Source organism: Geotrypetes seraphini, chromosome 15 (genome assembly GCF_902459505.1).
Source record: "Geotrypetes seraphini chromosome 15, aGeoSer1.1, whole genome shotgun sequence".
NCBI classification, from domain to species: domain Eukaryota; kingdom Metazoa; phylum Chordata; class Amphibia; order Gymnophiona; family Dermophiidae; genus Geotrypetes; species Geotrypetes seraphini.
The window spans coordinates 24,365,272-24,392,535 of NC_047098.1; the positions used below are offsets into that span (position 1 = coordinate 24,365,272).

General features: G+C 43.0%; 1 protein-coding gene across 9 annotated transcripts in view; it reads right to left on the minus strand.

The window, feature by feature from the left end:
* Positions 1-27,264, minus strand: part of RERE (arginine-glutamic acid dipeptide repeats) — a 468,133-nt gene that overhangs the window by 72,946 nt on the left and 367,923 nt on the right. For all 9 annotated transcript variants that reach the window (XM_033922383.1, XM_033922386.1, XM_033922385.1 and 6 more), the window contains one exon: positions 15,403-15,501. In XM_033922383.1, the coding sequence (XP_033778274.1) occupies positions 15,403-15,501 (99 nt within the window). The remainder of the gene's footprint in view (positions 1-15,402; positions 15,502-27,264) is intronic.

Sequence of the window (27,264 nt, forward strand, 5' to 3'; positions counted from 1 at the left end):
CTGGGGTCAAATAAATTGTATGTTAGAGAATCCTGTGGCCTTATCATATGACACAGTTTTGTTTGGAATGTCTATGAGGGCCAAAAGTCAAATTTCATCGAATAATAATAAACTGTTAATGATTTTAACAGGAGTTGCCATCCAACATATAACATATAATTGGAAAGACTATAGGGGATTGAATTATTGTTTTTGGTGGAGTTCGGTTTGTCAAGTGTATGAAATGGAAAAAACATTGGCAATTAAGAGTGGTTATTATAAGAAATTTAAAGGGGTGTGGGGACCATTAATTGAGTATTATAATAAATAATTGTATTTATCTCCATTAAATATGTGTAGAGGGAAGGGGGATGAGTGGGTTTTATGACATTATGAGGGGTAATATATGAAAAGGGAGGGAGGGGAGATAATCTATGGTATAAAATGATTGTAGAGTTTCAAGTGAAGAATGTACAGTATGATTTGATTTCTTTTACACTTGATTGTATAATGTAAAAATGAATAAAGATATTTAAAAAAAAAAAAAAAAGAACATCTTCTCCAGTCTTTATTTTTGGCCTCCCCTAAGCCTGAAATTCTCCATCCCCACCTTCTCTACCCCCAGGCTCCAGTCCCCAGTCTCAACTCTAACCACAATTCTCTCTCCTGTTCTGAAAAAGACCCCTAATTCTGTCTTTCCTCCCTTTTCTTCTCCTTTCAGGCACATAACCTGCTTTCATTATTTCTACATTCCCCCCACCTCCACAATTCACCTTAAAGCTTGATTTCCCCACCCAATGGCACATTATCAAGCTTATTCTCCTTTAAGGTCCAAGATGGTCTTCGGCTGTCTTCAGGGCTAGTGAGGCATTGGTGATAAAGAGGGTCAAAATCTGAAGTCCAGCAACTCTTCCTCCTCCCCCTACAGGTGGATGGGAGATGAGGGGGAGATGCCAGACCTGAATGCAGGATTTGGACACCCTTTATTTGGGAGGGGTTCAGAGAGAGTGAGTGAGTGTTAATGTAAAAGTTGGCTCAGAGCACTAGAGGCCCTTGAGCCATCCTGTCTGTCTTCCTTCCTTCCTTGCCCCTATCATGTGCAAAAAGGTGGTGGTGGGGAATGCCTACACAGTGGGCAACTGTTCATTTGAGCCAAAGCAGCTTCTATACAGCTGCACAATTTTATTGAAGAATTGGGGACCAGGGCATTGGAGGCAGCCATGGCCTATGTCCAGATATTTACCCCTTCTACTAGCTTGTACTCTCTGCAGGGGATAGAAATTGAGGAAAGCAGTCAAAGTATAGAATGCTGCAAAGAAGGTATAAAGATCATTCACAAGATAATAAAAATCCCCACACTTTAGCCACAAATACTTCTTGGTTTTCAGAAATTTCATTTTTAAGAGATTGGATCTGGGGATGCAACGTTACAAAACAAGCGAGTCCTATAAGAAAATATCTAATAAATTAAAAGGTTTTCATACTCCAAATAGTAATATGTGAGGCTGCCTGCAACTTCCAGCTCTTGCACCAGAGAAAAAGCTAGTTCTACCATCCACTTTCACCATGCAAGGTACAATATGCTCCATGGAATCAAGAACAGGTAATACAGGCAGTCCCCAGGTTAAGAATGTCCGACTTACGAACCGGGCTCTTGCCTCTTCCTCCCTTCCTATCCAAACGCAACCCTCCTCTTCCCTTCTGTGTCCCAACATGCCCCTCTTCATCCTTTCCTCTATTCGGCATCCCAAATTCTTGCTTCACTCCCAGGGGTGTTTACCTCTGCTGGTCAGCTGCCTCCTCCCAGCCGCACTTCTCTTCGCAAATCCATGAGCAGTGGCTCCTGCACGCAGCTGACCCAGAAGCCTTCCCTCTGATGAGCTGTTTTGGTTTACTTTTTGTAGCCACAGTCTGTTAAAGACTTGTTCGAGTAGTTCTTGGAGAGTTTTCTTGTCGGTAGGTTACATGTTTTTCTAATGCTCACTTGAATCAGCATCCCCCTCATTTGTTTCTTTTTTTTGTCACCACTTGCAGTCAATATACAGTACCAAACAACTCATTATTAGGTTTTCAGTTATCTTTTATTATGCGATTTTCACATTCAGCATCAGCATCGGTGCTTTCTTACAGTTTTCCTCTCTTTTGTTCTTATTTTGTGTTACCTCCACACCAAGGAACGTAGTAGTTTGACTTCACGGTATGGTTAGTTCTTCTGCAGTTAGTTTTTGTGGTATGCTCAGTTTTTAGGAACTGTATGCATAGCTATTTGTTCTATGCAGCATTTTTACTCTTTAAAACATTTCATTTCCATGTTTTATGTTTTCAACTATGCAGCCTGTCTTTTTTCAGTCTTATTTTACTCTCTGTAAGTATAGATATAGATCACCATTAAGTTCATTGTTTTGTTTCCACTTGTTTAACGGATAAGTTGGGTTTGATTACATCACATTACTTTGTTTTTCAAGACACTTGTTAGTTTGAAAGATTGTCAATTTAGTCATGGATTACCATAACCTTCATTTTCAGTTTCTTTTCGATCTGAGGATGCTATATCACCTTGGTTTTCAAAAGGTTTTGTGTATTTTTTTGGAACCTAACAATCTGAGGACTCATTTGAACATTTCCTACTTGTTTTTCATTATTTTAGTGGTATCAGTGTTCTTCACAGATGTCCCTTATTCACTGTTTTTGTTTTTCAGTCTTTAATGTTAGTCATTACCAATTTTGTACACAATTCTGAATGACTTGTTTTGGATTCTACCATTTGGATTTATATTATTATATTTGTATTTTTTGAAGTGAGAAGGACCTCAAAAAGTTGATCCTGAAGCTGAAAGAAGAAAGCGAGGAGATGGGATTTTACCTTATCATCAAGACCACTGCCACCAAGAAAGTCCACAAAGATCAACAATCACAGTGGCAGTTCATAAGCAGAGATCAAGCGTTGATTAGCACTGGGGCGTGCAGCCATGGTGAACATGGACCAAATATGGAAATGCAAGGACATCTCAGTCACCATCAAACAGACTGATCACTGCCACTGTGTTCCAATCCGAATCACAACATATGGCCACGAGACATGGACACTCACGAAAGCAGATAGAAGAAAAATCGATGCCTTCAAAATGTGGTGCTGGAGAAGACTTTTACGAATCCCATGGACAGCTAGGGTCACCTATAAAGATGTTCTTGATCATTTAAACCCAGAGTTGTCCCTGAAAGGCAAGATTACCAGACAGAAGCTGACTTATTTTGGACATATGATAAGGATGAATTCACTAGAAAAAAGAAGTGCTACTTGGAATGGTCAGTAGTGGTAAAAGGAAGCAAGGAACACCAAAGGCTAATTGGCTGGATACCATCAAGAATGACACGGGAATGAACATCAAGCAATTGAAAGAAACTGTAGAAAACAGGGAAGCATAGTGAGGACTGGCCTACAGAGTATCCAAGGGTCAGACATGACTGAATGAATAGTAGTAGTTAAAGTAATCATTCACTATGTCTTTTTTTGGCATTTGGTGGTTCATTTTTCACAGTCATTTTTCATGGTACATTTAGTTTTAAATGCACTGCTAGTTTACTTTTCTGACACGTCACTATTTACCACTATGGTTTTTCTATGTCATTATGCTACTTATGCACTTTAACATTTAGTTAATTTCCTATATTTTAGTTTTATGTCTATAGTACGGAATGCCAGATTTTTAGAGACTTTTTATATTATGTTCATTTATTCATATTGATATAAACATTCTTCATTTATTATGTTTACTTTTTATTTTACATCACGCACAGCATATTTTAAATTAAGTTTTTATTTATTATGGAATGATTTGTATCCCAATTCTATTTATGATGGTTTGTTTTATTTTGCATGTAATTAATCATTTCTATTGATTTTATTTTTTTACTCTTTATTTTGCATGTAATCAATGTTAACAGTTTGAATGTTAGATCAATGTTTCAGCATTTGATGTTTTTATTTTAATTCCAGTTGTCCACTGATGTTTAATGGATCATCTTTATGTTGTTAAACCATATTACAGGTACTTATATATTCTTTGTAAGAATTTCATTTTTATGAATATTTTTTTTACATATCTTCGATTATTACTCTTACATGGCTGGTATGCGTTAGTATACCGATAGTTCTTTAATTCAATCGATTTTTTTATTATTCCATTGTTTATATCTTTTCAGAAAAGTTTTCATGTGTAACCATTAAGATAAATCAACGTATAAATATTTTTATTTATTTCTAGTCTGACCTTTTCCCATCAATTATTTTAAGTGTCAATATATGTTCATAATGTTTAAAGAATGTATATATGTGGTCAATGTTTTTAATTTCATTGTATATTTTCTTTTGAACACCTTAGACCAGTGTTTCTCAACTTCTTCAAGCCAAGTAGCCTCTAAGCCTAACAACTACAAACCGAGTTCCCCCACCCAAGCTCCATCCCAGACTCCATCCCATATTAATAGTACTAATTGTAATGCAATTTCTTCCATCCATTTTTCATATATATACATTTTTCATATATAATCTTATTAATACATAATGGTAACCACAAAATTAAAAATCACAAAGCACACTGTACACAGAGAAAATGTTAATCATTTATATGCATCCAATATTTCTTTCTTTCTGCCTTCTGCATGCTTCCTCTCCTCCAGTCCTCATTCCCTCCCCCAACCAACATCTCTCTCTCCCTCCTTCCATGAATTCAATTTTTTTACTTTCTGCCCTCTCCCCCTAAGTGTGACATTTTTCCTTTCCTCCTTTCTTCCCTCCCCATCCATCTCTCACTCTCTCCATAAGTCCAACATTTTCTGCCTCCTGCATGATTCCTCTCCTCCAGACGTCATTCCCTTCCCCAACCAACATCCCTCTCTGTCCCTCCATGAGTCCAACTTTTTTTCCTCTCTTCTCTACCCCTATTGGCAACAAGTTTCCCTCTCTCTCACTGTCCATCTATCTTGAGAGAAACAGGCATCTCTCCCACCCCCTATACTATCACATCCAACATTTCTCACTATCTCATCCCCTGGGTCATGTGCAGCATTTTTCACCACTTCCCACCATCCCCATTTCTCCTTCTATCACCCCTCTACAGCGTAATGCCACATATCTCCCACCATCACTATGTCCAACATTCCTCCCCCTTGCATCCCCTTCAATTTGTCCCTCTGGTCCATCCACCACCATATCCAACATTTCTCCCTCTCATCCTTCTATTACCCATGCATCTCTACCTCACTCCCCTCTTTCTCTATGCCCAATTTTACTTTCTTCTTTTTCCCCTGTGCACCATCTCTCACTCACACACTCATGCCCAACAATTCTCCCTTTCTAAATCCCAGGTTAGTGCTCCCTTCCTCCTGTGTTGAGTTTGTGCACCCTTTATCCTCCCTGTCTTTGTCTCAAAATTAAGTTGTACGTCAGGGATCCGGGTCAGCTACTTACGTGCAGCGTGCGAGTCACGTACCTACACAGAGTTCGCTGGGGGCAGAAGGTGCGAGTGTGGCCCCATCAAGTAAATGGGTCGACTTTGGGCAAGGGAGGGATCCCCGGCAGAGGCTTCATGGGGGGAAGGGGGGCAGGGATCCCCAGCAGCATCAGCTTCTACTGAAGGGAATATCCTCCATAGCAGCCAGGCCGTGTACCCCCAACAAGTGGCCCACGTATCGTGTTTTGAGAAACACTGCCTAAGACTCCTGATACAGGCCTAGTGGCTGAAACACACGCTGAATCAATTGAACCAAGGATCTAGTTTGTTTGAAAAAATCTCTTCATCTGAATGCCAAAAGACTGTCCGGTGGCTTTTGTCTCCTCCACTATTTGCTTGCTTGCTTCTGACTTGTGGTGGAATCGTCTTCTGTTCTGCGCCTGCCTCAGAACTCTGGAAACCATTAGGCTTCAGCGAGTGCTCCAATTTTCTACCAGTAGTTAATCTACCTTTAACTCATATGGCCAATTTTAGACTTTGGAATTTGAGCAACACCTACCATCCCAATCAATCAGGCTTTTGCAAGGAACATAGTACCAAGACACACTCGAGTATTATGGTGAATAGTATTTGATGAAGGATAGTATATGTTGCTCATCCAACTGGATTTAAGAGCAGCTTTTGATTTGTTGAATCATGCTCTTCTATTAAGTTTAGAGAGTCAGGAATTAAAGGAATAGCACTAAACTAGATGCATTGTTCTCAATTTGTTCAAGTGGCCTTGGACAGTATAATGCCAAATTCTTGTCCTTTGTCTTGTGAAGTCCCTCAAGCAGTGGCATAGTAAGGGATCTTCCCCACTTGCTCCTATTCCAACCTAAGGCAAAGTTACTCACCTGTAGCAAGTGTTCTCCTAGGACAGCAGGTAAATATTCTCATATGTGGGTGACATCATCCATGGAATCTAGTATAGACAGCCAAAAGTGTACTGTCACTTTAAATTTTAAGGACCGCCCGTACCGTATGTGTGCTGGTACTCTTACGTTGGCTTGAAGGCTTGCACCAATACCAATAGGTACAGACGTCGGTATTACTGGTGCTGCGGGTCACTCCGGTGAGGAAGACATCGAAGATGCCGCTCTACGAGACTTGGAAATGAGCCGCATGAGAGGTCTCTGAGTGGCTGGCATGAATTGATTCAATGGCTGTATGGTCTGAGACTGTTTGGCAAGCTGGTGGCTTTTATGCTAGCTTACCTGACTCGGATGGTGACATCGACTTGGACATCGGAGCTTGGGTGATGTTGATGTCTTCGAGGTCGATGGTTTACCTGATGACAAGAGTTTACCCGATGACAAGAGTTTACCCGATGTCGACGTCTTAACCGGAGTAGTATCCATATTACCGAAGATCTTAGCCTGTTGAATACGCCGGTTGTTGATGGATCTCTTCTGAAGTGTGGCATAGTGCAAACAAGACTTCACACAGTGGTCTGGGCCCAAACACTGGATACACCACTTGTGGGAGTCTGTTAGTGAAATCATGCGCTGACATCTGGTACACTTTTTAAACCCGGTAAGCAGGCGGGACATGGACGAAAATATCACCTCAGCCAAATCAAAGTCCAAGGGCTGAGGCGGCAGACAAGGCCCCGCCATCAAGAACAGTTAAAAAAAAAATTAATAAAAATTATATATATATATATAAAAAATAAGAAGGGAAAAAAGATTAAGCAATCGAAGATGCAAAACCGAAGGAAAAAACAAACCCACGTCTGAAAGGCACTAGACTCTCGCACAGAACATCGAAATAGGGACTTCTCAGCTCCATGAAAAAACTAGAACTGAGGAGATGCGCGCCCTACGTCGGGTGGGAAGGCACTCGCGCATGCGCGGTCAGTCGTGAACTTTCTAAAGTTCTTAAAGCTAAATTGCTTATGCAGCTGTCCGCATCGGGGTTCCATGGACATCACCCATATGTGAGAATATGCTGCTTGCTTGTCCTGGGATAATGACTATTAAAGAAGTATTTAGCAATTTCAGTGAGATTAATCTTTATTTTTAGAACACTGAAGCTTTTGACTAGGAGTAGCAGCATATGTTATTAGCTTAGTATTCTTCAAGCTCTTCTAAATTTCTTCTTATCTTGGATACACTTGCAGTATTGTCTGTGACTAAATTGAATACTAGAGATTTGAATTTTTGTTCACATTTTATTATAGCTTTTGCCACTATTTCCTGTAAGTATTCTGCTGTATACAAAGACATTCCCTTCTTCTGTTGTTATACAAGCACATACAACAGGATTATTGTGGACATTATCCATCAAGCATTACAAAAAAATTTAAACATTGCATTAATATACATCCTCATACTACATAATTAAAAACTAATTCTTAGTTCACGATAAATAACTTTTGAACTATAATGTATCCTATATATCAAAATATCTTTACATTGATTTTTCCTAAAAAAAAAAAAAAGAAGCATTTAATTTTTTTAAAAAATCCAATTTAAATTTAAAAAATGTACACCCTGGAAGAAAAGAGAAATAGGAGTGATATGATACAGACATTCAAATATTTGAAAAGTAGTGATATACAAACATTTTCCAGAGGAGCAAACAGTGGTACAACTAGAGAATATAAATTTAGATTGTAGAAAGGCGGATTCAGGAATAAAATAAAGTACTACTTTTTCATGGAGAGGGTGACATATGAATGACATATGAATGGAATGCACTCCTGCAGGAGGTGGTGGCGATGAAAATGATAATGGAATTCAAAAATGGTTGGGATAAACAAAAAGGAATTCTGTATGAAAGGCATGGAACCAAACAAGCTTAGTGGTGATTAGATGGCAACACCAGTAATTGAGAAGCAAAGCCTGTGCTGGGCAGACTTCTACAGTCAGTCTGTGCCTCGATCATAGCTGGAGAGATTTGGAAGGGCTGGAGTGGAGCTTTGATGACATTTATGTAGAACATGCTGGACAATGACCATGCAGGACCAGCCCTACCACTGAAAGATAATGAAGAATGCTGGTACTTACCTATCTTTGGTGTGTACCATCTACAAAAGCTAGGCCAGATCAGGATTGTGTTTGACTCCAGTGCTCAATTCCAAGGAGTCTCCCTCAACAAGGAGAAATTAGGTTCTTACCTGCTAATTTTCTTTCTGTTAATCTGTAGACCAGTATAGTCCTTATGAATGAGTTATGACTCACTGCAACTAGAAGGTGGAGACTGAGACCAAAACTTGTATATTAGGAGAGGCTCCCCCCTACCAATCCAGTCTACCAAATAGCCAAGTAGAACCGAGGAAAGACTAAAACTGAGAACAGTAAAACATACTCCGAACAGGAGTGTAAAAACAACAAACACTTGGGAACAACTGTTGGAACATGTATAGAACTAAAAACCTGGCATATAAAATGTCCCCACAGCTCACCAAAGCTGGTGTTCTTAAATCTCCCCAGCCCTAGAAAAAGACTAGAACCCGCAGAAAAAGCAAAATCTGCACGCGAGCAAAAACCTGCAATCACCGCATAATGACAGACAGGGTGGGTGACTATATCGGTCTACAGGCTAACAGAAACAATATTAGCAGGTAAGAACTTAATTTCTTCTTCTGTGTCACCTGGTAGACCGGTATAGTCCTTACGAATGGGACGTACCAAAGCAGTACACATTAAGGGTGGGACCCCCGAAGGGCCGACACCAGAACATGCTCACCGAATACCGCTTGCCTATGCGCTTGAACATCCACATGGTAGTGTCTGGAGATTAACTAAGATGGCGGCCTGAAGGCGTTCGGCTGAACGCTATCGGGCTTCTTTTACAATCCATGGTTAAAAGGAAATCTAAGACCCGGGTATTCCCGTCGGAACCCGGGTTGCAAGCAAATTTACCTTGTCCAATGGATGCGTTTGTCAAGCGAGGGCCCAAAGGAGAACCGGCGGATATGTCCTCGGTGGGAGGTGGAGGCGGGTCAGAAGGACCTCACACCTCATTCGAGGAGACCAGTTTATCGCCGGAAGAGCCCAGGAACCCGGTTCAGCCACCCCCCTCGGCCCATATCGTTTGATACGGAGAGTGAGGGGAATTTAGCAGCTGCCTCTGAGGGCTGTGAAGACGAGCAGGATGAAGATCGAGCAGTGAGGAGGGTTTCAGCAGCTTCTGTTCCAACATCGCTGCTGTAGGAAACCTTGGACATGGTAGAAGAGGTACAGAAATCACCACTGGGAAAATTACCTACAGGTACAGTGGAACTCAAAGATATGGAATTTAAATGTTCTTTGACCCCATTGCTTAAACTCAATTTGGGAAGCTATTTCCAATTTACAACTATCTCTGGGAACTCAAATGCAATTGTTAACAACCAATTGTTCTGGGGTACTTTCTGAGACATTAAAACTACAGCAAAGAGTGGACAAATTAGAAAAAAAGTGCTGGATCAAGAAAAAAAGTCTGAGGTTTTGGGAGCACAAAATCAGCTCCTAATTAAGGAAAATGGGAATATGAACTTTAAGATTGAAGTTTTGGAGAATATAACGAGAAAACAGAATTTAAGATTAATTAATTTTCCTAAACTACCTACAGTTACAGCAATAGACATGTTTAAACGATACCTTCTGAAAGTCCCACAAAATTATTTTCCGTCTATCTCAAAAATCTACTATATTTCCTTGGGAAAGAAGAAATCTCCGGAAGATCAGCGAAAACCACAATTAGATTTACTGGAATTGACAAATATACTTGAAACATCGGTCAGAACAAATTAGTGTGGCAACACTCTTTGTTCAATTAGCGCTTGATTCAGATAGAGAGTGGTTACTAAAAATGTTTTTTAAATATAAAGATGTTACATTTCTAAATCAAAAAATTAGAATGTACCCAGATATTTCTAGAATAACGCAAAAAAAAGAGAAAACAATTTTTGCTTTTGAGACCTCAGGTCTTAAAATTGGGTGCAACTTTTGTATTAAGATTCCCATGCAAGTGTTTGGTTAATTTTAAAGGAATTAGATATATTTTCTTTGAATCCACACAGTTATCTAGATTTATTGTAGACAATTCAGTGGTGATAGCGAATACCCCTATCAATAGACAAGTGTAAAGCTTGCAATTGGGAATTTTGGGTCCAATTTAGGCTGGGTTTTTTTTTTCCCCTTATTTTAATTATGATGAAGTAACAATATCCGACTAATTGTAAATTCCTTCTCCATTTATTGTGGACTAATGTATAGTAGAAACACATTATATTATCCTTTGTATTGTCTTAAGAAAATAATTCCTGTGATACTGCTATTTTCAATATGACTTGTGATCATAAAAAGTTGAAATTCAATAAAGAATAAAGAAATACATGGTACTGTCTGACAAAGGAATGCAGAGAAGACCAAACCGCAGCCTTGCAAATATCCACTGGAGGCAGTAGAGAAGATTCAGCCCAAGAAGCTGTTTGACCCCGAGTAGAATGAGCATTGAGAAATTTTGGAACAGGCTTCTGAGAAGAAGGTAAGCGTAAACAATAGTCTCCTTGATTCAGCGCACAATGGTAGTTTGGAAGCACCATCCCCCTTACGAGGACCCGCTAGAAGGACGAGATAATCTGATTTCCTGGGTCCTCTGCACATAAGAGTGAAGGACCCGACTGACATCCAACTTGTGCAACTGTTTCTGCTCAGAAGATCCCTCCTGACTACCTAACACTGGGAGGACCACTGCCTGATTGACATGAAAAGGAAAAACTACCTTTGGCAGAAAGGAAGGAACAGGCTGCAAGACAACCTGCGTCCTGGAAAACCTGCAGCTCAGACACACGTCTAGCAGATGTGATTGCCATTAAGAGTAAGATCCTTCAAAAAGCAGTCACCCAAAGGTTCAAAAGGTGGACGCACCAGAACGGACAGGATCAGATTCCAAGATGGAACAAGAGGGTCGCACAGGAGGCTTTAGTAATTTGGCCACCCACAAGAAGCGAATAACACCAGGAATGGAATTCAAACGCTGATCTCTCAACAACCCACAAAATGCTGACAAGTCCACAAGTTGAACCCGGAGAGAAGACCATGCCAGGCCTCTCTCCAGGCCATCCTGCAAGAACTCTAAGATGTTAGGCAGGAAAGCACGGAGAAAGACCACACCACGCACAGCACACCACTCCTCAAAGATACACCAAACCCGCACAAAGCCCGAAAAGTAGAAAGTCTCTGGGACCCCAAGAAGGTTGAGATCACCTATCTGAATATCCTTTCTTACCTAGGCGTTCCCTTTCAAGAGCCATGTTGTAAGACAGAGAGGACCCAGATCGAACATTGGAATGGGTCCCTGAGTCAGACTGTCTCTGCGACGACTGAAGAAGCGGGGTGTTTTGGCATTGACACTTGTAGCCAACAGGTCCATGAGTAGCTGACCCCAAGACTGAACTATTAGCTGAAAAGCTGCAGGACTTAGACACCACTCTCCAAGATCCAGGGCATGATGACTCAGAAAGTCCGCCTGTACGTTCTCTATGCCTGCTATGTGGGAGTCCGAGATGTTCTGAAGATGAGAATCTGCCCAGATCATGAGCAGAGACGCCTCCTGTGCCACCAAAGCGCTCTTGGTGCCCCCCTGATGACTGACATAGGCCACTGCCATGGCATTGTCCGAAAGAACCCTGACTGACTTGCCCATCAGAAAGGACTGGAAAGCTAACAAAGCTAGACGGATGGCTCTGATCTCTAAGACATTGATTGACAAGGAGGCCTCCTCCTTGAACCAGGTGCCCTGAGCTGAGTGATCTAGACACTGAGCTCCCCAACCGAGGAGACTGGCATCCATGAGCAGCACCGTCCACTGCGGCTGGTCCAGACTCGCCCCTTGCATAAGATGAGAGGTCTGGAGCCACCAATGAAGACTGCAATGAGCCAAGCCCCGAAGAGAAACAAGATTCCAGACTATGCCTCTGAAGCGACCACCTCCGAAGAAGAGCATACTGAAGAGGATGCACATAGGCACGAGCCCACCTCACTACATCTAGGGAAGCCACCATCTTTCCCAAGGCTTGGAGGAAATCCTGTGCCCAAGTACACTGGGATGCCATAAGCAGACGAATCTGAGATTGCAATTTGCTTACCCGGGCCTCTGGGAGAAAGACCTTCCCCAAGGAGGTGTTGAACAGAACTCCTAGATACTCCAGGCGCTGAGAGGGGGCCAACCGGCTCTTGGAAAGGTTGACAACCCACCCCAGAGACTGCAGAAACTCCACCACCCGAGCTGTGACCCAGGTGCTCTACTGGAACGACTTTGCTTGAATCAACCAGTTGTCCAGATAGGGATGAACCAGAATGACCTCTTTGTGCAACGCCGCCACAATGACCACCATAACCTTGGTGAATGTCCGTGGAGCCGTGGCCAGACCAAAGGGAAGCACACAGAACTGATAGTGTTGCCCCAAGATTGCAAAGCGCAGGAAGCGATGATGGGAGGCCCGAATTGGAATATGCAAGTAGACCTCCATCATATCGAGAGAAGTCAAAAACTCCCCTGGCTGAACTGCCAGAATCACAGACCACAGAGTTTCCATGCGGAAGAATGGCACGTGGAGAGCCCTGTTGATCCTTTTCAAATCTAGGATGGGCCGAAAAGTCCCTTCTTTCTTTGGCAACACAAAGTAAATCGAGTACCAACCTGAGGGAGAACCGGAACAACCGCTTGGAGATCTAACAATTTTTGAAGGGTCTAGCGAAAGGCCTGCTGCTTCCACGCCACCTGCGAGGGAGAAGCGAGAAAATGATCTGGCAAGTAACGGACAAACTCCAGAGTAGAGAATGACATGGGGATCATCTACCGTGGTCATCTCAGTAATTCTGCAGGAATGGAGACATTTGGAACTGGTTTACTGCAGGAATGGGGACAAGACCTTTCATCGCCCATGTCAGACTCGGCATCTCCTGAAACCAATGTGATTTGAAGAATAAAATTACCAGATAACAAAAGGTAGAAAAAAATAAATTTATTTTATATTTTGTGATTAGAATATTTCAGATTTGAAATATGTATCCTGCTAGAGCTGGTATAAGACATAACTGGGGACTGCAAAGCCCAGGCTGTGCTTCTTTAGCTTCTAGCTGGCTTAGGGCTCTCTCTCTGACCAGGGAGCAGTTGCCCTAGTTGTATTCCAATAACACTATTCCTGCCATGTGTTACAAGTATTTTATTAGCTTGATTTTTCTATGTAGCTTTCTGTAGTAATTTGGTTTGTTCAGTTTTCACAATAGTGGAGGGGATATTTGTGAAAGGGAGGGGAGACAGAGGTTTTGTTGATCCTTGCTTTGTATTATTTGTGTTTATAAAATGACAATTGTACAGAATATTGTCTCTTTTTATACTTTAATAAAATAAGTTCAGTATAAAATAATAACTATTTGAGGCTTGTGCGGATGGGGTTTGACAGTTTCCGGGACAGGGACCAAACTTGCGGGGTGGGGACTGAACTTATGGGGACAGGGTGGGAATGGTGATAAATTTTTTCCCCGTGTCATTCTCTACTCCAGAGCATAACCATCCCGAATCACCTCCAGAACCCACTGATCTGACGTGATCTCCGCCCACTTTGGATAAAAATCGTACAGCCAGGCGCCCACTGGAACCAAAGCGGAAAGGAGTCATTGGGCAGGACGGGCTGCAGGGGACCCGGCGGGGGGGCACTACCCGCACCCCGGCGGGCCTTTTGAAAGGACTGCATGCACTGGAAGAACAGGCGACCAGGGCGGAAGCGGTGAAAATCATACCCACGAGCAGCACCACTCTGAGCCAGCAGCCTATCTTCAGGTAACTTTAGAATCAGTTAATGTCTAAACAAACTTGTTCAAGTCCTCATCAAACAAGAAAGACCCCTTAAAGGGAAACTTTGTCAACTTAGCTTTGGACGCCGTATCTGCCAACCAAGCGCGAAGCCACAAGGTACGGCATGCTGCCACTCCAAAAGCCATAGACTTGGCAGAAGCTTGCAAGAGGTCATACATGGCATCTGAGAAATAAGAAGCACCCATCTCAATTTTGGCAACTTCCTGCTCCACTAATTACCAATTATCAGACTCGCGGTCCAGAACACGCTCGGCCCAGTGAAAACATGCCCGAGCCACCAGCCCGCCACACATCGCCGCCTGAACCGCCAGAGCTGTCACATCAAAACTCTGTTTAAGAATGGACTCCAACTTATGCTCCTCAGGGTCCTTCAAGGCAGCACTGCCTTCAACAGGCACAGTATGCTGCTTTGAGATGGCCAAAACCACCACATCCACTACTGGCAACTTCAGGGTATCTCCAGGCTACATTCAGTCCAACTGGCCTATTCAATTTTTAGATGTCCAATATAATCAACACACTGTGGTTAGGGACATAAATCTACAAAAAATAAAATTATTACAGTGAGATTCCATATCACTGTTTCAATGTCACTATTTTTCTTATGACTCAAGCATATATTGCAGAGTGGGCACTGCACTCAAGCCAAGCACATACTTTGACACCAGTGATGAAAAACGTTAATTAAAAAAACAAAAACCATTATTAGGACTTTTTCAGTGATCCAGAGTTGTGGAATAAACTGCAACCATTTTGGCATTTGTTGAAGACAAAGCTATCTGATTTTACAGTGGAATAATAATGGAAGTCAGCAAGACTAGAAAACACAAATAAGGCACGGTGGGGAGGCAATTTCAGACAGTAAGTCATATGATTTGTGTATGTTTGGTTTAGGGTTTTCATCTACTTTTATGTTTGTTATAGTGGATATTACAATATTTTTGTTCTGTATGTTTCATTTTATAATCTGCTTTGAACTTTCTAATGAATTTAAAGGCAGAATATAAATTAAATTAAACCATACACTTTCCCCAGCCAGTTGGGATCACTGTGGATACCATGCAAACACAGAATGACCCAACAGAGCAAGAAGCAGTAGCAGAATAGTGTTACTTACCACTTCATCCTCAGTCCAGCACTTGTCAATCAGTTTGGGAACAGGTTTCTTCACCAGGCGCTGGAGGGCTTTCCCAGCATCATAGTTACTTTCATGTAGCTGAACAATAAAAAGAAAGACGATCAGACAGCATCATTTGAAAGACAGACTGATGTCCAAGCAAGAAGTGGGTGGTATCCTGCCAGGGAGCAGTAAAAACATCACCTGGTATAGAGAAAGGTCTGTCTGCAAATAAAATTAATATATCGACTTAAAACAGATGCAATGGCGAGGGGAAAAAAGGGTGAAGAGCCTGCCAAAATATCAATGAGCTGAATCATTTTAACGTGAATAGAAAAACAAGTTGGAAGGCTACCCAATGTATGTTTGTTGCTTATGAGGTTCTTGAAAATGAAGCAAGATGTTTTAGTAGCTTTTAGGAGGTAGTGTTAATATCTTTTAGGATATTTTGACTCTCTCTAATTTAGGAGTAAACAGTCTATAATTCTGCTACCAAGAAAATACAATGATGGGGAAAGGTTTTTCCTTCTTTCTGATTTTCCTTATTATTGCATGTATGTTATACTATTTGTTTTCTGATCTTTTAAAAAAATGTAGTATTAGACACAGGGAACCTAAGTGAATACATAACAGTTTTTAAATTACTACTTACTTTAAAGAATAAAGATATCCAACATCCATATCACCCATATGAAAAAGTTATGGCCTCCCTAAACTTAAAAAGAGACCAGCGATTACATGCCACAGGCAATATATGCTGAGATGAGCATGCAAATCTATCTTGAACTGGTAGCCTAGGACAGTGTTTCTCAACCTGCGGTACGCATACCCTATGGAGTAAGTGGGCCACCGTTCGGGATATGTGGGCTGACCACCGCCTGGGATCTTTCCCTGCCTGCCCTGCTGATTCCTCCCTGCCTCCCCCCCCCCCCCGCCATCTCCATTTAATTATCCACCACTCCCATTCAATTATACACTGCCGCAACTCCTGGCAAGGAAGGACCAGGAGCGTGCAGCGATTGCAAGCCGCTGCCCCACAAGCCTTCCCCTTTGACGTCAAGAGAGGGAGGGGGAGGGCACTAACTTGGGACATGGGAAGGAGGAAATAGAAGGAAGAATTGTTGGGCCTGAGTGTGTGAGTGAGAGGGAAAGAGATGGTGCACATGGGGAAAGGAAGAGGAAAATTGGGCATAGAGAGAAGTGAGGTAGAGATGCATGGAGAATAGAAGGATGATAGGGAGAAATGTTGGATATGGTGATGGAGAGGGAACAGAGGGATAGATTGACGGGGATGCAAGGGGGAGAAATGTTGGGCATAATTATAGAAGGAGAAATGGGCATGAGGCTGGTGGGCAGTGATGGAAAATGCTGCACATGATCTGGGGGATGAGACGAAGAAAAGTTGGACTCCTGGATGGACAGAGAGAGATGTTGGTTGTGAAATGGAATGAGGTCTGGAGGAGAGGAAGCATGTAAGAGGCAGAAAGATGCACAGTGAGAAGTAAGTGCAACCAGAGACTCATGAAATCATTAGACAACAAAGGTAGGAAAAATGATTTTATTTTCAATTTAGTGCTCAAAATGTGTTAGTTTTGAGAATTTATATCTGCTGTCTATATTTTGCACTATATTTGTCTATTTTTCTATAGTTGTTACTGAGGTGACATTGCATATTTTAAAGTCATCTGCCTTGACTTCTTTGAAAAAAATGAATATAAATGATAATTAATATTTTCTCTGCATAGTGTTTTGTGTTTTTTTTAAAATTCTGTGGCTACCATTATGTATTAATAAGATTATACTGTGTGTATATGAAAAATGGATGGAAGAAGTTGCATTACAATTAGTATTATTATTATGAGGGTGGAGGCAGGGGCGGAGTTTGGGCAGGGTGTGGGTACTCGGTTGGTATTTGTTAGGCTTAATGGATACTTGGCTTGAAAAGGTTGAGAAATACTGGCCTAGGACATCGTTCTACCATGTCTAGACTGACTGGTGAGCACAAACAGATGGTCAGACAGTTAGAACTCATTGATGACCTCTAGATAACGTAGGAGGACTCTCCTCATAACCAGCTTTCTCAGAGTTTGATTCTTTTTCCTTTACCTTGTGGTCTGGAATGCTTGTAATCTTACTTCTTGATTAACATGAAATGCCAAAATGACATTCTGCAAAAAGTACAGGACTCTGCGTAAAAAAATTCCCACCTGCACAACAGTGTCTGCAGCTCTAAGACTCTTCTTGCTGACATAATAGCAATGAGAATAGTCTTGAATGTAAGGTCCATGACTGATACCTCTTAAATAGGCTGACTGAGGCCAAGCAGAACCACATTAAGGCTGCACGATGGAAGCAGCTGCTTTACCGGTAGTCTGAACCTTAGAGTCCCTTTTAGGAATCTGGCTATGTCTGGTGAGAAGCCAGGGAAGTTTTGCATTCTTGGCTCTGAACAAGAGAGCCCTGCCTCTTGGGAAAGTCAGGACCACTGAGATTTGAGCACTAAACAGAACTACGTTTTCTGTTGTGCACCACTGCTGAAAAGTGTCCCATGCTTTAGTGCAGACCTGCACAACTCAAAAATGATCAGGGGCCACAACGAAGTCAGAAAATGTAGTGCAGGCTGCAGGTAGTGGCCACAGCTCGAGGCACCTGGAAGTATGCGGACGTTACCGTGATGACATCACATGCATGCGTGACAATCACGTCGACATCCGTGCATGCGCAGAGGCCTTCCAGACGAGCCCTGAGATGACAGTATGGGGTGCTAGCAGGGAAGAGGGTGGGAGAGGAGAGGCGCTGGCTGACTGCCTACAGCAGTGTTTCTCAACTACTGCAAGGTAAGTACCCCCAACCACAGACCTCCCAAGCTCCAACCTAAACCCACCCAAGCTCTGCTCCAGATCTTGTACCCCCAACCACAGACTTCCCAAGCTCCGCCCCAGATCCTGCCCCCTTTACTAATTGTAGTGCAATTTTTTCCTTTCATTTTTCATATATACACAGCAGATATAAATTCTTAAAACTGACACATTTCAATCACTATATTGAAAATAAAATAATTTTCCTTACCTTTGTTGTCTAATGACTTTATTTTCTGTGCTTTTAACTATGTTTCCAGGGTCTTCTTATCCATTGACTGTTTTTCTCTCCATCTTTGGCATCAACTTAACATTTATTTTTTCCATTTTTCTGCTTTCTTCTCAAAATCTACTTTTCCATGTCTTACCTTCCCCTTTCCTATCTCTCTATCCTTCCCTCCTTCCTCCCCCCAGAAGTCTGACATCTCTCTCCTTCCCTCCCTCCTCCCAGTGGTCTGACATCTCTCTCCTTCCTTCAGTCATCTCTCCTCCATCCCAGTGTAACATTTCTCTCTCCCTTTCTACTTTCCACCCCTTACAGTCCATCTCCCTTCCCTTTCTCCTTTATGGGGCCCCCCTCCCAGTCCAACATTTCTCCCTCTTTTCCACCAGTCCAACATTTCTTTCTCTCTTCCACCTGCATGCTTCTCCTCTGGTCTCCTTCCCTCCCCTAACCAACATCTCTCTCTTCCTTCATGAGTCCAACTTTTCACTTTCTGCCCTCCCTCCCTCAGAATGTGACATTTCTCCTTCCATCCTTTCTTTCCTCCCCATCCACCTCATCCTCTCCATGAGTCCAACACTTTCTGCCTCCTGCATGCTTTCTCTCTCTTTCCTTGCCTCTTCCCTTGAGTGGCATCCCTCCTTCCCACCCCAACATGCTCTCTCCCTATGCACCATCTCACCCTCCCCTCCAGTGTGTAGCACCTTTCCTTTCCCTCCCCTTCTGCCATGCCAGCAGCACCTCTTCTCCCTTCCCTATACCTCTCCCCTGTCCAGTAGTATCCCTTTCTCCCTTCCCTCCTCCCCTGTCCAGCAGTAACTCTCCTCCCTTCTCTCTTCTCTAGCAGTAACTCTCCACCCTTCCCTTTCCCTCCTCCCCTGTCCAGCAATACCTCTCCTCTCTCTAGCCTTGCGGCAGATCACTGTGTGCTTTTAACTTCGCCACACAGCTGCCGCTAGTATTAGTTTAGATACGGTTTCATCAGGCAGCCTCGGGACCTTTGCTAGGCCTGCCTGCCTCATATCATCGAAGCGGGACGGACTAGCAAAGGCCCCGAGGCTGCCTGATGAAACCACATCTAAACTAATGCTAGTGGCAGCTGTGTGGTGAAGTTAAAAGCACACTGAGCTGCCGCTGCTGGTCCAGGGGTGGAGAGAGAAGATGAGGAAGGCAGGAGTCCTGGCAGATATGCAACGGTGGCAGGAGTCCCGGCATACGCGATGATAGCAAGAAGTTTGCACTACACTGTTATAAATCTTCAGGCAGCCACTGTGCAGTGCAAGCCTGCCCCGGAAATAGAATGAAGTGCTCCGGGGCAGGCTTGCTCACTGATGCAGCAGCTGCCCGAATATTTAAAATTAGAACACCAGGAAGCGGCTGGGCAAGCAGACAGTACAAGTTCACCCTGGCGCAGGCCGCAGTGAGAGCTGTATTGGGCCGCAAGTGGCCAGTATATTGTGCAGGGCCGCCTTACTGAAATGGAGACTATCACAGGCTTCTTGGCTCTAAGGAAAGTAGCAATGACTACTTCTGAGTATCCTATGTGCTCTAACACCAAGGGCTCAAGAGACATGCTGTAAGCCTAAAATGATCCAGAGTTTCTATGACCACTGGTCCCTGGGAAAGAAAATTGGGCTGAACCTGCAGTCTGAGACCTTTGTCCTTCTGAAGACAAACTAGATCTGCATACTACAACGTGGGTGACCAATCCGGAGTCACAAGGACCATTTTCCATGAGTGGTTTGCTATCTGAGAAGAATCCATCCTATCATGTGCCTTGGAGGAAACAGGTACAAGAGCTTGCTTTTTGATCACAAATAGACTAGGGCAGTGGTGGCAAACCTATGGCACAGAGCCCTCTCTGTGGGCACGTGCACCGTTGACCAGCACAGAGTTCACCATAGTTTGTTACTGCGTCAACCCTCCCACCGTGAGACCGACATACCTTCGTTCCGAACAGCAGCAGCTGCAGTATTCTGAACAGGTTGCTTCGCAGTGTCATGGCACAGGGAAGGTCCAGGCGGGGGAAAGCTGCGAAGCAGCTGCTGCTGTTCAAAACGAAGGTATGTCAGCTTCGCGGTGGGAGGGTCATCAGGGTTCTGCTGCGTGGAATAGGAAGGAGGGATGAAAAAATGCTGCGCAAAGGGATGGGTTGACGGGGTCATCGGGGTTCTGCTGCACGGGGGGAATTGCTTCGTATTATTTGTCCAGGTTGCTTTAACTCTTATTGTTCATTTTACACTAATGAATTTGCTCTGTTATAAGATTTCAAGACTTTTTTTTATTTCAGAAATGTTATGACATCTGAAATTCAGTTTAAAGATCTGTAATTTGTTTATTTGTTAACCACTTAAAGCTCTATTTTATAGGGAAGATGTGGCATACAAGAACAATGCTTAGATCAGATTAGATCTAATGCAACACAATGAAATTGCTTTCAGGGTTCTGTTGCACGGGGGGGATGGGAGGGAGAGATAGAAAGATGCTGTATAAGGGGAAGGGTGAGAGGGGATGAACAATGCTGCATATGGAGGGGTGGGGAAGAAAGGAAAGAGGAAGAATTGGAGTGGATGAGAGGAAGGGAGAGATGATCGTTGTACACACACATAAAAAAGACATCCTTCAAAATAAGCCCTAGTGCATTTTTTGGACCCAAAATTAATATGACAGTATCTTATATTCGAGGAAACACGGTACTAGAAAGCCAGAGGGACGCGGGGCCACACTGCTCCCCTCCCTATGCGTGCCTGAGGATATTTCTCACATCACCCACCCCTCTGCCCAGCAGCCTAATGCCCTGTTGGCACTTTGCGATAAGTGGGTTTTGGGTTGCAGTTTGGGTACTTGGTCTCTAAAAGGTTTGCCATCAATGGACTATGGTATCAAGGCCTTTGCTTCTGGGCTTGGATCTTTGACTGAAGAAATGATCTGCCTTCTTGTTCCTCGCCGTAGCCTCAGATCGAAAGTTGGCTGACTCCCATTGAAGAACGATGAACTGGAACGCTGCAGATAACACCCATTCTTCTGGGTCTAAGGTCTGCTTGCTGAGGTAATCAGACTGAACATTGTCCACTCCTGCTAAATGCACTATGGAGATTGCCTGTAGATGCATCTCTGCCCACCAAAACAATAAATGGACCCTCAGGCTCAGCTGCACACTCTTGGAACCTCCTTGACGATTGACATATGACAATACTGTAGCATTGTCCGAGAAGACTCAGATGGTCTGTCTTTCAGAATCTTCTCCAGCTTCTGCAATGCTAACCAAATGGCTCAAAGCTCCAGTCTGTTGCTGAATCATCTTTCTTGGACTGGGAAACCATTGCAATGATCTTCCCAGTCGAACAAGCTGGCATGAGATGTGTGAATTAATCACAACATTCTGAGGGGCATGCCCCATAATGACGACTGTTGACAAAGCCACCAACTCATACTTCTGCGGGAATCCAGAGACCAAGGGAGTGTCATTTGAAGGAAGTCCAATTGTGGGGCCACCACGTCAACAGAGCACTCTGGAGCAGTGTTTCTCAACCTTTTCAATCCAAGTACCCCCTAAACCTAACAAATACCAACCGAGTACCCCTGCCCTCTTGGGAGCCATTCAGGAAGCTTCTCAGCGATGCACAACAGCACTAAAGTACTCCTGCTCGGACCAGTCAGCAGCTGAAAGAACTCGGCAGCATGCGTTCGCAGTGAGGCAGGAGTGCAGAAAGCTTGCTCCTGCCCACTACACCTCTGGACTATCAGGGATTCCAGCGGCAGACGATGCACAATAGACAGAGCTGGGAGGGGGGACAGGATGCAGAGCTTGGTGGCCCAGCGGGAGGCCTGCAGTAAGTCTGGGAGGGGGCAGGTGGGTGCTGGCCCGAATATAAACCTGGACCCCCATTTTTGGGCCAATATTTTGGCCCCCAAATCACAGTTTGTAGTTGAGTATATACAGTATATTCTTGTATGGCTTGTGCCTAAAAAGTAATCATTGTGGCAGCTTAGTCTCATCAGTTCAGAATGCAAAAATAACAATAAAATGGGACTTTTCATATCCCATAGTTTTTTACATTGATATTTTCCCACTTTTTAATAGTCCAACCTAATGGAATGTCAAAAGTTAATGGGACCTCATCCATATCACTGATGGTCATAGCACTTTTACATATTTAAAAATATACAAACTTCTGGAAATTTATGATTTTTTTTCCTGATAGTCAATTGGCAATTGCTGACACATGGTCACTCTCATCCTTATGCTCAATTGCTGCCATTTCATGAATCTAATTTAAAGCACCAGGATAGGCAATTTTCTTAGCCTTTAGCCATATCTATACTCTAGATCAGACATGGATAACTCCAGTCATCAAGGGCTGGAATCTAATCGGGTTTTCAGGATTTTCCCAATGAATATGCATGAGATCTATTTGCATGCACTGCTTTCAATGCATATTCATTGGGGAAATCCTGATTGGATTCTGGCCCTCGAGGACCAAAGTTGCCCAAATCTGCTCTAGATACACCACGAACCTGTGCTCTCTGCTCAATGACAAATTTGCAAATACAGTCTTCCAGTTCAGGTCAGTTTGCTTTATGTTTCCTGTTTGCTTGTTCTACTCCTCTTTATCAACAGTAGCGAATTCTTACATATACAGAATGCCACTCTCAAACAAATATTTTGCTTATTTTAAATTTGTGCTCTGCTACTCTGTTGCTATTATCCTTCCGCAAACGTAATTACTTTACGTTTAAATTCAGCAGTATATGCCTTCCTTGATTTGCCTGGTGCCATTTTCTGATTAGTCTCTAAATGAAACAAAAATAGAAAGTAGGCAAATTAATATTTTATATAGCACTATAAATTAAATTTATAGTGCTATATAAAATATCTATATATATGAACTGACAATAAGCTATAATTCATAAATTTGGGCCTTGGGTTTAAAACTCACAATTGTATGATACTATGTTAGCTGATCATTAGGTCTATTCTTGTTTAAATTAAGCCCCATGAGAATTCCCAAGGTGTCCTGAAACAGACATCATTGCAGGGTGGTGAATGTTCACAGAAGATGAAGATTACTCAAACTAGGATAATGCTCTCTAATGTTGTGATTGCAAAAATCATAAAGTGTCAGGAAAGCAACAGACATTGGCCTTTACTAAGATATACATTTAAAATGTGCTCACCTGAAATAACAAAATATTACCAACCAGTGTCAAAAATCCAGAAAAGAAAAGCATCACTTATAATCAGAAAAATATAATTTGTTATGACTGAGAAATTAAAACAAGAGTTTGCATGCTGGATGTGGTACATTCTGATATCTGCATTTTTAATACAGTCTTACACAGAATGCTTTTAAGTAAACTGAGCAATCTGAGGATGGATCCCAAAGCGGTATTAACTGGATTAGAAACAGGCTGAGTGGTTAACAGAGGACAGTAATAAATGGAGTTGACTATGAGAAAAGTAGGGTAATGACTCAAATGCTCACATCAGGAAGCATGCTCTTTTATTGGCCTATATACATATTTTTATTTCTAGTAAATGCTCAAATAAATCCTAACATTGAGTTTGAAGCAAAAGAACACAAAAAGAGAGAAAAATAAGTGGGACTAAAAATACATTCTTCCATGCTAACCCCAGTACTCCTTCCAGTCTGGTTTCAATGGCAGTATTTCTGGCCTCTTCTAAGCTCCACTTCTCACATTAAGGGCTCCTTTTACAAAGGTGCGTTAGGGCCTTAACGTGCGGAATAGCGCGCGATAAAATGCCACGTGCGCTAGCTGCTACCGCCTCCTCTTGAGCAGGTGGTAGTTTCTCGGTTAGCGCACACTAATCCGGTGCGTGCGCTAAAAACACTAGCGCACCTTTGTAAAAGGAGCCCTAAGTATTAGGGTTTTTTTTTAAACACACTGGAAATAAGAAGTCTTCAAAGACCCTGGTCCAAAATAAGCACAAACTGTTAGGGGGCCACATATGCTCTGAAGAAAGGCTAAAGCAAAGATGGACTGGGTGCTGCTTGTTAGCATAAACTCGGTCCAGCTATACTTCAGCCTTTCCTCAGTGTGCTATCAGACACCTCTGTTCAAGAATAAGCTTATATACTGGCTAAACGTATCTTTATTGTAAACCGTTTCTATCCCATGTACTGTTAAATGTATCTTTATTGTAAACCGCTTCGAACTTCACGGTATAGCGATATATAAGAAATAAATTATTATTTTATATATATATATATATATATATATTTATATATATACATATGCACACACACACACACACATATAGTGTTCCCCCGGTCATTTCCGGTCCCGGTCATTCGTGGTATTTTCTGACCACGAACCGCCGACAAGGAGAGGGCAGCGGGAGAGGCAGGAAAGAGCAGCCGGAGTGCTGCGAGTGCAGGAAATCACTCGCAGTATGCTCCGACCGCCTCTTCCTGCACTAATTTGGCCCTTATTCAATAAGGAGCTGTGTGTCAAAGCAGCTCCTGATTGGATAAGGCCTGACTTAGTGCAGGAAGAGGCGGTCGGTACCACGAGTGATTTCCTGCACTTGCAGCACTCCTGCTGCTCTCCCCCTGTCCACTTCAGGCTCCCCCAGGAAAAACTGTATTTGCAGTTCTTCAAGATTCGCAAGGGTTCCTGGAACAGAACCCCCGCAAATATCAAGGGGGAGTACTATATATATATATACACACACTAGTATTTAAGCCCGTTACATTAATGGGTGCTAGAATAGATGTGTGTGTCTGTCTTTCTTTCTATTTCTCTCTGCTTGGCCGCTTTCTGTCTTTCTTTTTTTCTGTCTCTCTCTTTCCACGGCTGTCCACCACTACCCCTTGCCTGCTTCTCCTGTTCAGCAGCAGCCCTTCTCCCTTCCTTTTACCTCCCCGTGTCCAGCAGCACCCCGTCCTTGCTTCCCCTTTCCAGCAGCAGTCCTTCTCCCTTCCTTTTATCTCCCCCCATCTAACAGCAACTCTTCCCTGCTCCCCCTGTCCAGCAGTAGGCCTTCTCCCTTCCTTTTATCTCCCCCCTGTCTAGCAGCACCTCTTCCCTGTTCCCCCTATCCAGCAATAGGCCTTCTCCCTCCCCCCCCCCCGTCTAACAGCACCTCTTCCCTGCTCCATCTGTCCAGCAGTAGACCCCCGCTCCGTCCAGTAGCACCTCTTCCCTGCTACCCAGGTCCAGCAGCACCCCTTACCTGCTCCCCCTGTCCAGCATTTGGATTTCTGGTTGTTCGTGTCTGCCCTCCTTTTCAAAAAAGCCTACTGAGGATAGCGGCTGTAGCGAACCTTGCAGGCGCTATGCACCTCGGTAGTACATTACCTCTGACGCGATCTGCTGCGTCAAGAGGGAATGTGCTACTGAGGTGCAGAGCGGCCTGTGAGGTTCTTTACAGCCGGCCGCTATCCTCAGTAGGCTTTTTTGAAGAGGAGGGCAGACAGAAGAGCCGCTTCAGTGGACTGGATGGAGGACTGCCGCTCGATGCCTGGAGGAGCTGGAGAGCAGGGAGGCCCGCACTTGACAATTTTTCTGACAGTAGCACACATGCGCACTCCTGCCTGCCATGGACCATGGAGGTAGGAGTGCGCATGCGCGCTTAGCGTTTTATTATAATATATATATATAATTATTATTCTCAGCCATTAACATCCACAGTCCCACAATCAAAATCTTCAAAAAAATTTGATTTCATTTAAATGTCTTTTTCCTTTGACCTATCTAGATAAGGAACTTAAAATAAATCTGGTTGCAGCTGCTCTGGAGAGATTCCCCTTCATGATGATGATTACAGTGATTACAGAGATCCCCATACAAGTCTGGACTGCAGAGCAGTCAAAAAGAATTAACAATGCATTAAATATAAGGAACCATCTCAGCCACTGTCCCTAAGAGTTTATGTGGCAAGACAAACATCTATTGGATTCAGAAAATAATCAAGTAAGTCTCTAAATCTGCAGCATTGAAGAACATGGAGTAATACAGGAGACATAACAATAAGTTTGGATTATTAAAAAAGTAACTATTACTACAAGTTGTAGTAAAATTTATAATAGCAATGGCTCGTTTCAATTAAACATTTCACAGTTTTTGAAATTCTTAAACAATGCTTCTTCTGAATCTGTATCGGTAGCATGGAATATTGCTACTCCTTGGGTTTTGGTAGGTACTACGTGACCTGGATTGGCCACCATGAGAACGGGCTACTGGGCTAGATGGACCATTGGTCTGACCCAGTAAAGCTATTGTTATGTTCTTAGTGCATCGCAAACTGCCGCAGCAGATTCCTGGTGTACCGTGAGATGCTGGCACAGACTGACTGCTTAGAGAACATGCCTCTTGCGGTGAGAGACATGTCTTGTAGGCAGTCAGCCAGCGCCTCTCCTCCTCTCTGCACCTATTCTTCCCCTCCCCCCCCCGGCAGTAATAGGAAGCTTAGGGTCATGGTTGGAGGATATCCGCGCATGCAGATGTGATGACATCACACATGCGCGTGACATCATCACGTTGACATCTGCGCATTTCTGGATACTCTCCAGCCATGACCTTGTGTTTAGTGTACCATGGATTCAAACAGTTTACAGCACACTGCCTTATTTGCTTTTATATGACATCACCCAGCACAAGGAACACACACAGCAAGCCTGGTAGAGACAAAAATCAAACCAGTTGCATTCCTTCAAAAGGCTTTTATTAAATAAGTAAAGGCTTGACTCAACATGACTCACTACTTTCAGTGTGACTATTCTGATCACTGTGCAGCACAGGTATCTGAGGGCTACA